Source organism: Camelus bactrianus, chromosome 3 (genome assembly GCF_048773025.1).
Source record: "Camelus bactrianus isolate YW-2024 breed Bactrian camel chromosome 3, ASM4877302v1, whole genome shotgun sequence".
Lineage (NCBI taxonomy): Eukaryota > Metazoa > Chordata > Mammalia > Artiodactyla > Camelidae > Camelus > Camelus bactrianus.
The window spans coordinates 37999764-38014339 of NC_133541.1; the positions used below are offsets into that span (position 1 = coordinate 37999764).

At 36.9% G+C, this 14576-nt stretch overlaps 1 protein-coding gene across 1 annotated transcript in view; it reads right to left on the reverse strand.

Moving 5' to 3' along the window:
- IL6ST (interleukin 6 cytokine family signal transducer) overlaps positions 1-13637 on the reverse strand; it is a 50827-nt gene extending 37190 nt beyond the window's left edge. Inside the window, exons 1-2 of the mRNA XM_010966279.3 lie at positions 13435-13637; positions 1440-1518 (exon numbers count right to left, since the gene is read on the reverse strand). Coding sequence (XP_010964581.2) covers positions 1440-1503 — 64 coding nt within the window. The 5' untranslated portion in view covers positions 1504-1518; positions 13435-13637. The remainder of the gene's footprint in view (positions 1-1439; positions 1519-13434) is intronic.
- Between the last annotated feature and the right edge of the window lie 939 nt (positions 13638-14576).

The window sequence follows — 14576 nt, forward strand, 5'->3', positions numbered from 1 at the left end:
GTAGTATGCTAAAGTATCTGTCCTCAGTCCTTGCGGCAGACCCTATTTTCCAAAGAAGGTCACATCTATATATGTATACCATCCCACAAGCTTGTCTTACAAAGTGACTGATACTCCTTCCACAAAGAAATGGGGTCTACATCTTAGCTGGCAAAAAAATCCTATGTTGCTTTAATAAAAATGATGTTCAGATCAAAGTAATAAAGTCACTATACTCAGACCATATCTAGTTCTGACACTTACATTTTTATGCTTCCTGTGGCCAGGCACTGTCCAAATGCCTTCTGTATATTAACTCATTTAATTCTCACAATAACCCCAGGAGTTAGGGACCATTATTATCCCTCTCTTACAGAGCAGGAAACTGAGACACAGATTAAGCGACTGGACAAAGTCTCACAGCCAGTAAATGGGAGAGGTGGATGGTATTACAGTCTAAATCTGATATGGGAAACCAAGAGAATAATCAGGAGGGTAACCTGGACATGCAGGGTTGGAAACCAAGTCCTGTAAAGAATTAGGACAACTGGGTAAGTTTAGTTTGGGGAAGAGAGGAGTTAGAGACACAGGAAAGCAATCCTTCAATACTTAGAGAGTTCAACAGTGGGAAAGTAAAGTGGGCTTACCTTAGAAGGATTTCTTACTTTAGAAGCTTTCTTTAGAACAATTAATGAGAAAAAGTTACAGGAGGAATTTTTGGGTTCAAGAATAAGGAAAGGCTTTCTAAATAAGAAAAAATTTCAACATAAAGTTTGTGCCACTTGAAGTGTTTAAAAAGAGGTTGCATTCCTGGATTTGAAGAGGGTTTGATTTAGAGCAGTGATTCTCCAACTACGATCCTGGTGAAGGATCAGTTTAGGTTTTTTTCTCCCAATCTTTCACAGACAGACTTTTGTTTTATATTTGATGAGACAAGTCCACTGATCACATGCTTGAATGTCATGGCTATGTCAAATTGTTAAAAGAGTTTCTAAACATTTCTCCTTAATTTCTGTGCTTATCTCATTGTGAACAATAACCACCCAGTTCTCAGACCAGCATCAAGCTGTGTATCAGTCTGAGCAATACTGCTCTAAGTGACCTCTTCATTCTGGTGTCACAATCACACTGCTGCTCAGTGACACATTTGGCTATTAAGGAGTGAAGTGCTGAAACAATAGATTTTCTCCTATTTCTTTATTTAAAGTAATTTTTTTCTCTTCCCCATCTTAAAGTTATTGTTAGTATAACTAAATAGCATTTAGGATTACTGAGTGATTAAGTGTCTTTTAACTCAAATTATACAAATTATAATTTATCAAGAGTATTTTTACTTCTTAAATTCATTTTTAAGATATCGTTTTCTCAATAATAATCCTAGAAAGAATAAATATATAAGCATTATTATATAACCATATAAAATACATAAACCTAATTTTGGGGGTTGGGAGGAACCTTACCTATAGATCCAGTAGTGAGGAAAATAAACAAAGCTTGCACTATCCAAGTATGCAATGTCAACATCTTGCATAGATATTTCTGTAAAAGACATATGTAATATTAAATATTTTTTCTTATTACATATAATAAGTTAAGAGAATTTCTAAAGCTCTTGTTTCCATTGTACATCTGTTTTCTAAATGGTGGTAAAATTCTTATGAGAATGCAGAGAACAAGTTTTAAGTCTTCAGAATACTTTTCTTTATTCCCACTGAAGTTATGGCTATGTAAAATATTGCTGGAAAACATAATTTATACTTTAAGGTTAACTGAAAGAGAAATTGTTTTTCTGTATTATGAACTCTTGTACTATTAGTAAATTATCTGTGAGACTGAGAGCTTCAGAAAGAAAAATTTCTACATGGCAAAACCCACCATTACCACCTTCAAAAGATACTTGACAAAATGGAAAAACAGTTTAAAATTCATAGCATGACCAAAAATATCCCCTGATAAATTAAGAATGCCTACAAATCACTAAAAACTTCCAACACTTAGGAGAAAAAAAAGACAACATTGAGTTGAACAGGAAATTTATAGAGAAGGAAATACGAGCAACTCAAACAAATGAAATACTTTCAACCTCACTCATGATGAGATACAAATTAAAACTAACCAAATAGGAATGTAAGATGATACAGACACTCTGGGAAACAATTTGGCAGTTCTTTACCAAGTTAAAAGCACATCATAAGACTCAGCATGTCCACTCCTAAGAAAGTACCCAAGAGAAATAAAAATATATGCCCACATGAAGACATACTCAAATGTTCATAGCATTTTATTCATAATAGTCACAAACTAGAAACAACCCAAATGTCAATCTACTGGTGAATAGATAAACAAATATCCAAACGATGGATACCACAGAATATCACTCAGCAACAAAAGGGAACAAACTAGTGATACATGTAATAGTATGAATGACTTTCAAGAGCATTATTCTGAACGAAAGAAGCCAAACACAACAAGCTATGTAATGTAAAATTCTATGTATAGGAAACTTAACAAATGGCAAAACTAGGGTGACAAAAAGCCGATCAGGGGTTGTCTGGGGCTGAGGTGGGGAAGGGGAATTGATGTTAAGGGGCACAAAGGAACATCTGAGGATGACAGAAATGTGGTATGACCTGATTTGTGGTGGTGACAACAAGATTCTATACATTCGTCAAAATTTACCAAATTGTGTCAAGAACTGTGAAGGCTCTGAGATTTGATCCTACTTGTAAAGCTAACAAGTCAGCCTGCCAGGTTCATGAATACTGGCAAAGACACGAGACTCCTGAGTCAGAGACAAATGACTTTATTACTCATACCAGGAGTAGTAGTCAGAGTTATCAGCATTTTCTTGTGCCAGCTGTGTGAACCTCAAATCCCGCAGAGCACTGTGAAAAGAGTCAGGTAACACCTGTACTTGTAGTGGGTTGTGTCACAGGAGAGGAAGACTAAGCTTCTTGGAAACCTGAATCTTTTAAAATGGCGGTAAACATGCCTGCCCTTAACGCTGGAGGGAGACATTAGCTCTGTTTTTGAAGGCTATACGCAAACCTGCCCTTCGCTTTATGGAGAGCCACCATTTCTATCTTCCAATATCCTTGAAAAGATAGTCTGGAAAAAAGGCAGTCAGAGCTTTTGCTCGTAAGACATGAAGAAATGCAAGAGACGCAGAGAGAACTGTTTCCTAACAAACCATTCACTACAAGTTGGTGAATTCTATTGTTTAAAATCAGACCTCAATTAAAAACAAAACCTACCCAGAAAAGGAAAACAGCCAAAAGAAACAGGGCTAAATCCCTTCAAGATATGTACAAGAATGCTCACAGAAGTTTTATTCATAAAAGCTGAAAACAGAAGCAAACAAAAATCTGTTAAGTAGTAGAAAAGATAATTGTGGTATATTCAAGTAATTGAATCACAGCAATGAAAAAGAATAAATTACAGGTACTTACAACATGACTGAATCTCATGTATAATACAGAAAAAAAACCAGACAAAAAAACGTATAGTTGGTGAGGGAGCAGGGATAAATTAAGAGTTTGGGATTAACATATACACACTACTATATAAAACAGATAAGCAAAAAGGACCTACGGTAAAGGACAGGGAACTCTTTTCAATCTCTTATAATAACCTATAATGAATGGAAAAGAATCTGAAAAACAGATAAATAAAGATAGATATATAACTGAATCACTTTGCTGTGCACCTGAAACTAACACAACATTGTAAACTATACTTCAATTTTAAAAAGTTAAAAAAATGTATAATCTACATGAGTCCCTTTATATGAAGTTCAAAAACAGGCCAACAATCTATGGAGATAGGTCAGAATAGTGGCTACCTTTTTTTTTTTTTGGTGGTGGTGGGGGTTAGTGAAGGACAGATGAGAGCATTCTAGGATACTGAACATTTACTGTACACTTACGGTATGTGAACTTTATTGCATGTTAAGTTGTATTTAGGAATAACAGTAAACAAACAAAACTATCACGATATCATTCTCATCTTGAGTATTGGCAAAGATATAAAAACTAAAAAGTTATCAACATGGGGTTCTGAGAATATGACATAAAGGCATTATCATGCACTGCCAGTTATAGTGCAAACTGGCATAACCTTCCCAACAAATTGTACACTTAAAACTGTGAATTTTATTGTTTGTTAATTAGACAGTTAAGAACAAACAAAAAACCTATCCAGGTAAGGTGTATGGCCAGTTTTGCACTATCAATCAAAAAAATTAAAGTACACATATGCTTGAATCTAATAATTCTAATTCTAATGTTATCCTATGGATATGAGCAAAACAACACATGTACAAGGTCATTCACTACCACATTCTTTTTAATAGCAAAAGGTTGAAGCAACCTAAATGTTCATAAATAGGGAACTAGGTAAATTATGGCATATCCAAACACAGTATGCATGTAGTCATAAAAAAAGAGGATGTTCTATATGCACAGATATATAATGATATCTAAAATACATGGCTAAGGTACAGAACAGTGTATTTATTATTGTGGGCAAAAACAACAATAAAAGACAATACACATACTCATTCCCTTTTATGTGATAAAGTATCTCTAGAAGGATAAAAATTCAAATACTGGCTGCCACTGGGGGTTTGAGACACTAGGGTGGGAGGAAGACTCTCTACCATATACTCCTTGTACCTTTCCAATGTTGTACCCTTTTGTACTTAATCAGAAATAAATATAATTTAAATTTAAAAATATTTAAGGTGTAAACTTTCTCTCCCATATAGAACTACTAACTTCTTGATGAGGGCTTCATAGTCTTATATTTGGAACAAAGTATTATTTTACTAAATATAAATACTAACTTGACTTTTATACTACCTAAATGCGTAACAGTCAATCTGTAACAAAAATTATTGGATAATGAATTGTTTATAGACTGTCTCAGGGAAGGGCTTAAAAGAACTAAGTTGCAGGAACCATTTTCTTCTATCTGCTTTATTCCTTACTTCCCAACTTTAGTCTTAGAGAAATCCAAAATATCATTCAACTGTTCATCAAAACAACAGAACAAAAAACAGCCTGAGCACGTTGGTAGAGGAGTATGTGGTCATGTCATCCTGACCACCCACCCTACCTTGTTCACATTGCAGAGAGGTTTCTTTATAGTTCTGAAAACTGGCAATCTTTCTATGCGCTACAGTCTTACAACAAAACTCTGAAACAAGAGGTCCCATGAAGGTTATTTATGATTACTTCAAAGCAATTAGATTTATCTGAGTAGTGCCATTAAACATAAGTAAAAGGAAAACAGGCAAAGGTAGGTTTCATATTTTAACAGTTAGAAAGTAATATTTCCTCATTTTTTAAGGACTGTCATTGAGATGTGATAAAGGAGTATTTGTCAAGGAACTTGATTTCATAGTCCAAACCTAAGAGATGGAGACACAATAGTACTATCTAAAATACTACACGTAATACAATCCACTTCATCTGGGGGCTTGTTTTAAAATTGACAGAACTGGCATTACTCTGCTTATTTTTCCCCTTCTTTCATTGTGTTGACAATAAATATTCAATTTTAAATTTTATTATTGGCACTATCCTTTCTCATCTCTTGCAGAATTTCTATGCATATATTATAAACACATATTGCATATACTGATTTTCCTTCAAATCTACATGTTATCTTCAAAGCTTCTATGAAATCAAAACATGACTACTAACCACAGATATAGGAAAGGTTTATTCCAAGAACTGAGTGGTTGTTCTACCCAGCAGCAATTCAACTATGGTGATTTCAACATAATAATGTGTTGAAAGGAGTTACAAGATGCATCATAAGTAATTCACTACTATAAGTAACAAAATTTATGAGTGATTTAGCTAAAAAATAAGAACAAATCCAAGATTATCCTTACAGCTGTTCATTCTCATTTACCTTAATTATCACAGATTTTCTCAAGTGGGAGAAAAAGCAGTGGTTATAATTGATAAATATTTAATAGGTTAGCCCTTTATAAATTATTTTATTCCTATGGATTGTGATTTTTGAGTTTTTTCTTTTTGACTTGATAAAAATTAGGATAGAATGAAAAAAGCATGAATAATAAATTCAGGTTTACACTGTGTACGAGGAAGATTATCAGTATAAACTTTGTTACTATAGTAACATTACTATTACAACTGCAGAATACTAGATGAACTACAACTGACAAATAGAAGGCAAAGTGATACTTGCTGAATAAAGAAGCTGAGCAGGGATCAGGATGGGGCAAATTTCAATATGGGTATCTTTTACATCATGTCATACAAAATACAGTGTTACTATGAATAAATTTGCAAAACGCTAGTCTTATCTATATTATATTAACTGAGTATCAACTATTTAAAATGTTTTTAATTCAAATTTTAAAAATTCGTTATCATTTTAATAGATATTTTCATCGCATATAAATTCTCAATTGATCTTTCAGTACTTAAAAAATGTAGCTCCACTAACTTCTCACTTGCATTGTTCCCAATAAGAAATCTGTTATTAGGCTTATTTTTGTTCTTTTGTATAAAAGGTCTATTTTTCCCCGCTGGATACACATAAATTTTTTATAACTAGTTTTATCACTAGTTTTCAGAAATCTGATTGTGGTGCACCTTGGTGTAGTTTTCATCATGTTTTCTGTGCTTAGAGCTTGTTGAGTTTCTTGGAACTGGTTTATAGTTTTTATCAATTCTGGAAAACTTCTGGCCATTATTTCTTTAAATCTATTTTTGTCTGCCCCTCTTGCTCCCATCCTTTTTTGCGGATTCCAATAACATGTGTATCAGGGTGCTTTAAGTAGTCCTGCAGCGCACTGATGATCAGCTCATTTTTTTCTTTTTTTCTCAGTTTTTTTAATGATAATTTCTACTGTTGTGTCTTTTAAGTTTACTAACCTTTTCCTCTGCAATGCCTAATCTGCCATTAACCCTAACTAGTGTACTTTTCATCTCTAGAAGTTTAATTTGAGTCTTCTTCATAACTTCTATAACTCTATTTAACTTTTTGAACATGTAGAACACAGTTGTAACAGTTGGCAGTAGGCTAGTTCAATCACAGGGTCCCACCTCATTTGTTTCTCATCTCAAGATCCCTGCTTTCATCATCCAGTGTCCAATGTCTTATCATTGTTTTATGTATTTTTTTTTCTGTTTCATGGTTGTTCAGACAGGAGAGTAAATCTTAATCTTGTAATCCCATTTTGGCCGGAAGTACAAGTAGCATAGTCATTTGGATACCAAATCAAACAAGGATTACACAATAAAACTATTGTCACACTATTATGAGTTGGTGAAAAAGCTGAATTAAAGCACAAATTTGTTCTACCAATGTATTTGAAAGCAAACAAACAAAACCCCCCATAAATACTAAGTATTTTGCCTAAAAACACAAGTGTGGTTCCACAGGAGAAAAGACACTAATGTTATCCAGTATATTTATTAACAGATTAAAGAAAACTACACAATTATTCCACTAGATGCTTAAAAAGTATCTGACAACATTCAACATTGTTCCTTTAAAATTTTAAAATAACAACGAAGTGTCAGAAAACTAAGACTGAAAGAGACCATCCTTATCTTGATGAAGTATATAACAAAGAAGAGGATGGACTCTGTAATCAGACTGCCTGTATTCAAATCCCAGCTCCTCTATTTTTAATAAAACATCGTAGGCAAGTTATTTAATATGGTTCACTTTCATTTTTCTTGTCTGTAAAAATGAAGGTAACACCACCACCTATCCATATACTACAGAGGACTTCTGTCAAGATTAAATAAGTCACTACACATAAAGCGCTTAGACTCAATCTGCCTCATACTATATACTCAATAAATGGTAACAGCCGTTATCACTGCAGCTCTTGCTGCCACAGTACTTTATCAGAAACCTATAGTAAACATCTTATTTAAAGATAAAAATGAGAAGTATTCCTATTAAAGTCAGGATTCAAACAAGAAGCTTGAAGTCATCTCTTATTCAACATTGTTCTAGAGGGCTTAAACAAAAATATTTAAAAAAAAACCAAATAAATGATATATTAAAATGGAAAAAGAAAAACTTGTAGATGACATGATCACCTATCAACAAAAAGAATCAAACTACAAACTATTAAGACTACTGAGACTTTAGCATAATAGCTGAATGAAAGATCATCAAAATACCCCTCTCCTATATACCAATAATAACCAATTAGAAAATGGGATAGAAAAAATCCTATTCACAATCATATCAAAAACTAATACATCTAGGGAAAAAAAATCACATCAGAACTATGAGAGAAGTTTATGGAGAAAACTACAAAACTTTTCTAAAAGGTTCACTATATAGAGCATCAGTTCTTCACAAATTACGACATTAATGCAATACAATTTTAATCCAAATTGCAAAGTGGTTTACTATGAAACTTTACAAACCAATTTAAAACTTCACATAAAATATTAGAGAATAGCCAAAAGCCAATTTTCAAAAAGAGTAAACACAATACTTGATGTACCACCTATTAAGACATACTATAAAGTTACAGCAAGTAAAGCTCGGCACTGACAGCAATAGACAATTAAATCAAGTACAAAACAAAAAGTCCAGAAACAGACCCATGTATATATAAGAATTTAATATATTATGGGAAAAAAAGACATCTCATATTACCGAGGAAATAAAGGACTATTCAATAAATAGTATTTGGACAACTGGCTCCACAAACAAAAAAATAAACAGCCCTACTTCATCACTGACACATAGACTCCAGATTGATTAATGAAAAACAAAATTGCAGGACTGCTGGAAGAAAATACAGAGTAGGTTTATGACCTTAGAGTTAGAAAAGGCCTTTTACAAATTATCACTGACTGTTTAAGACATACAAAAAAGTTTAAAAAGTACTTTGGTGACCATCCGTGTTCTCACCACAGCCTAAGAAATAAAACATTACAAATACAGTTGAAGCCAAATAAACAGTTCTTGCCCGTAAGTAGTTCAAAGTTTAGAGGGGTAGAATACGCAGAGTGCAACAGGAGCATAGAGAAAACCCAGTTCAGACAGGGCCCAGGACAGCCCATCATGAAATGAGTAAAGGTTATCTGGACAGAGAAAACAGCATAAACACAAGCTATACATCATCTTTTACTCTATAGCTGTAGACTACCAATGACAGAATCCCAGCGCATGCCAGTCTAAAACCAGAGTTGTGCTACCTGAAACTACTTGGCGTTAAGAGAGACACATAAAACAGAACATCCAAACAAAAACAGAAGACCAATATGAAATGCACTATTCAGAAGTAATGAAAACAATGAAACTGATTAACTTCAGAAGCAAATGAAAATTTGGAGGCAGACAATTCAAATTTTAACAGCGTAAAAGATGTATTGTGCTGAAAGGAATGAAGCTCCTGCTATGGGTATGTATACATTCAGCTTTAAAACAATAATCTATACTATGGCCAAATTTCAAGAGATGAGAGCCCTCTTATTCATAACATTTCTCAAGAAATCTCCCTAAGATATACTAGATATAAAATTTAAAAAGAGACTACAGCCGTTGTGACAACATCACAAGTGCTTCTGAAGCTTTTCTCATTGCTGATCATCTCTGCTTCTTGAATTTCTCCTATCTCTTGGTTTCTATGTAACCATACCATGTGGCTGAATTTCTTTCCTTTATCTCCTCTACTGTCTCATCACTGAATTCTCTGCTAGGTTTTATCTCCTGGCTATGAGTGTAGCCAAAAGTATTTGCCATTTACTATTCTTTCAAATTACCAACTTCTTTGAAAATGTATGACTTCAATCACTACCTTCAAACAAAATAATTTCAAACATTCTGATTGAGACCTTTCCTAAAACTTCAGTGAAATGTTATTATCTTGGATATTCTGCCTCTGATGCAAATAAGTTTAACAGGTCTAAAAACAATATAAACATACACACATTCTCATGCACACATAAAGACATAAATGCACACCTTTTAAAAAAAAATCACATTACTTATCTTTTTTCCCTATCTAAAAACATTTACCTTTCTTAATTGCCTAAGTCAATGGGGTCCATCATTATTCCTTACCTATCCATTACACTCTAGCTTTTCTCAGTTACAAATCTTATTCCGTCTTCTTTCATAATCTTTCCCATTTGTCATTTCTTTTTCACCATCTGCCAAGACCAACCTAATTTAGGCACTGATCACCTCAATACTTATAACTGCCTTCCTGCTTCTGGCCTCTTTCTTCCCTCCAAATCATCCTGAACATTACTCGTGGATGAATCTAAAACACTTTAAATTTGTCACTTTTCCTCAAAAGCGTTTTAAAGGGTGACTAATAATGCCAAATATTTTAGCTATTTAAGAATCTAAAAATTCAGTTACACTGTGCTTTCCAATCTATCTTCTACAATATTTAAATATATAAAAAAACAAACCTCTACTCAGATTTGGCCTTCAAGCTCTAGAAAGAACAGCAAGCAATCTGGTTTCTACTCTGATCATGCTGAAGTTATTTTTGTAGTTTCCCAAATGCAAAGAAAATATTTAAGCTCTTCATTTTACTTGACTTCATCATGCCATACACAACTGGATCTTACCTTTTACCATACCCTACTAGCCACCCCTTACAGACTTTAAGCTCAAGCCAAGACGACGACTAAGCTTTAACACACTTTATTTCAGAATTTGTGCTTCTATGTATGCTATTCTTTGCTTTTAGAAAGTCCTTTCCCAAACTCTGCTTTGCACTGTCTATAACTCAGATGAAACATCATCTCTTCTGTGGAATTTTCCCCCACTCCCACAAACATCTTTGCTCCCAATGCACTTGTATATAGTTTCCTAATAGAATTCATAACACTGTATTGTAATTATTCATTTATATGTCTTGATATCCTGAGAATCTAACGTGCTCAGAGGCACACAGTGGACAATTAAGAATGGGTTTTAAAAGATATTCTGGTGTGGCCATATTATTCTAGCTACTGTCACTCAAGTATACTATCTGAAGAGGCAGTGTATGTGTCATGGATAGGAGCTCAGATTCTGAAGCCAGGCTGTCTAGGTATACATTTTGGATCTATCACTTATTAGCCGTGTGGCACCGGGCAAGTTGAATTAACCTCTCTGTGCCTCGGCTTCCTTTTTTATAAAAGGAGGATAATAAGATCTACTTCATAGGGCTATAAGGATTAAATGAATTATTAAAAGCAAAGTGCTCAAAACAACAACACAAGATAAGCATTACACGTGTATTGGTTATTAGAATTCATATATACCATGGTTATTTCTGACCCTTTCTGCATAGACCTCTATTTGGAATGGGCTCCCTTCATTTTTCCCTTTTTCCAAATCCTACCTGGTTTCAAGGCTGACCTCTAGTAAATTCTTTGATCATTCCAACCCTTAAATGACTACTCCCTAATTTAAATATCTATAGCATCTTCTGCATCACTCTGCATTTAATTAAAACTGCCTTCATCCTTATAATTTTTCACAAAACAATTGTCAACCCAATTTCTGAAAACTCTCTGAAGGTCCTGACAACATCTCATGCATCTTTCTGAGTTTCTACAGCAAGTACTAACTGCTTAGTATTCATTATGTAAAATAATAAAGCTCAGTAGAAACTTCAACTCTAATCAAAATGCCTTTGCAATCAAAGATATGGAGAAGACTGTGTGAACATTCCATGCTTCTCTAGGAGCCAAGCTGCAAATGTATTAGCGCCAGGGAATTCTGACTCCCATTAAAATAAATTGCTAGCTTCTGGGGGAAAAAATTCTCCCTGCAGAGGAGTTATGAGGAGTCCTTAAATTTCTAAACCAAATTGTAGCAGTGGATCCTCTATGAAAAATGTATCAGCATGATGAAATGATGGATTGGGAGTACAGGATTTGGATTTACATAGATCTAGGTTTCACAGGGACTCTGAGCTTGTTTCCTTCTCTATAAAGTGGGTACTGTACAGGTATATGACAATCAACATCCACCCTAACGTTTAATTGAAGTGCAAATTCCCTTGGAAAAATACTAAATAAATTGAAAACAGAGCGATCATAAGTGACTATACACTTTTTTTTATTACATAAGAAAACATATTAAGTAAGCTGTGTATTTACAATACTCTAAATTACCTCTGAGAAAATTAAACATGTATAGTATTGTCAATAATACAGAATTGGGATGAGGGAAAAATTCTGCTACAAAACTTATCCTCCTTTTCTGACACTTTCTCCATCCTGTAACTTTTTCCTTCCACCTGTGATTAAAAACAAGTGTTCAAAATTACCCTCAAAGAGAAACAGCTGTAAAGCACAATTTACCTTAATACCAAGTGGTCCTATAAATGCAGAATTCCAGTTTATAGTTCAAAAATACTTCCAAATAGGAATTAACATGAATTTAAGAAATTAGGATAATGGCGAACGGCTCATATGATGATCTGAGTCAGTAATTTCAAATTAAGAGTTGTTCCAACTTGAAGCTGGCAGTCACACAGTCTAAAGAGTTTGTTTACAGCACTGACTAAACCAAACACTCTAATCTTTCAGAATATTCATCCTAGCATTCTAACAATTAATTATTTTAACGCAGTATAATCACTTAAACGCCCAATACTACACAAATCAAACCGAAATGGGTTTCCTTCTGAAGAAAAAAGGGAAAGAATAAAAGTGGCAAGCCTCACTTTTAAGCTGTGGTATTTTTTCAGTTTGGAAAATAAACTGAAAAACAGAACCCTGTTGCTTGGAAAAACCTCTAAGCTTGGGGGAGGGGGTGAAATTTTCAAGACAACTCGGCGCCTTTAGGATACAGTGGTTTGTGGGATCATGCGGCCCGGAACGTGTAACGACCAGAAGAAAAGGGACGTCAGTCAGGGCTTTTTAAAGTATGGTGTGAACTTTCAGCAATGCTGAAACGTTACAATTTAAAGACGAAAAGATGGCTTTAGGGAAGGAAAACTGACCTCCGGGCAGAAAACGAAGGGCCAAGTGCGAGGCTAGTGGAATTTAAAGGGAGATGGAAAGGGGGCCGGGGAAAAGAGGGGATTTGGTAACTAAAAAGGGGTACGGATTTGGTAACTAAAAAGGGGTACGACTCAGAATCGCGTTTGGGGGCGGGGGCTTAAGAAAGGTTTGTGCCTGTGTGTGTGTGTGTGTGTGTGCGCGCGTGTGTGTGTGTGGTGTGGGAGGTGAGGTTTGTACTTAGGGTGGAGAAATCTAGGTGACAACGTTGTGGATATCAAATTCGGAGGTATGGGAACGGGGAGAGGAAGGAATGTGGGGATTTCCAGGCTAGGGTAACAAGTTTGGGGCGCGCGCCGCCGCCGGGGGGTGCCCCTCTCCCGTGGAAAGGTGGCCCCCTCGAGGGCTAGGTCCCCTGGCCCGTCTGCCCCGACCCAGCCCTTACCCTTCCGCTACACGGCCCTTCAACTCGGCCACCGGCCCTCCTTACCTCAGGCCGAGGCGCCTCGCTCCTCCGCGTCTCACAGCGCACGTCCCTCTCGTCCCTGGGCCGGGCCGGGCCGGGCCGGGCCAGTTGGCTACCAGCCGCGGCACGGCCCCCAGCGCAGCTGCGCCCGGGCGTCCCCCTAGCTACTCCGCGGCCTGTCGGTGCCTCGTCCCGGGTCCGGCTGGCTCCCGGCTCTTCCCAGCAGACGCTGCACGCTGCCCTCCTCCCGCAGGCGATGCGCCCCCTGACTCCGCCCCGCGGCGCCCCGTCACGCCCCGCCCCTCGGACTTGGGATCCTTACGCTGATTGGTCCCCGAGAGACCCAGCGCGCCCCGTCATTGGCTCAGCGGCCGCCCGAAAACGAGTGGGCGGCACTCCGAGCGGCTGCGATTCCCGTAACGCGGTTCCCGGCGTCCCGGATTCCGGTGGCTGCGCCCGCGTCGCCTCTCCCAGACGAGATCGAAGGGTTCCCCCCACCTCCCCACTGCGGGCGGAAGGAGTGGAATGTTCCATTCTTCCGTGGAATAACGGGGTCGTGAACTGAAGCCCGGGTGCTGCCAGCGCCTGTCGCCGTCTATTGTTGCCGCGGCCCTTTCGGCCTCCCTTCAAGGCCTTCCCCGAGGGACCGCTGGGCGTCCTTGGGGACCAGGGAGGCGTGGGAGCTCCTCGCGAAAAGTGCAGGGCTCGGTGGCCATGACTCCACACGAGATGACCGCAGATTGTGGCGGCGCCGGCTTCGGTCCAAGTCTTATGTAAACGAACCTTGCCACGATATATGTTTTTAAATTAGTAAATGAGTTTTGAGTGATCAGTGAACCCCAGAATTGATGACACGCCAAGAAACTAGTTTTTCTTGCGGTTTGTACCTCCCAATCTGTGATAAAAATACCGAGTAAAAACCAATTTCAGTACAAACACCCTCTTCCCCACCCCTAGACTGGAAAATGGACCTTCAGGCTCAGTTTGATCTATTTTTTTTTCCCCAAAGCAAGATGAGATGCTTAAAAGATAAGGGGTGTGTGTGTGTGTGTGTGTGTGTGTGTGTGTGTGTGTGTGTGTGTGTAAAGAAACACACCCAAAGCCAGACCCTTTTGTGGAAGAGATGCAGGCAATAATGGCTTAATGTACTTAAACAAATAATACCC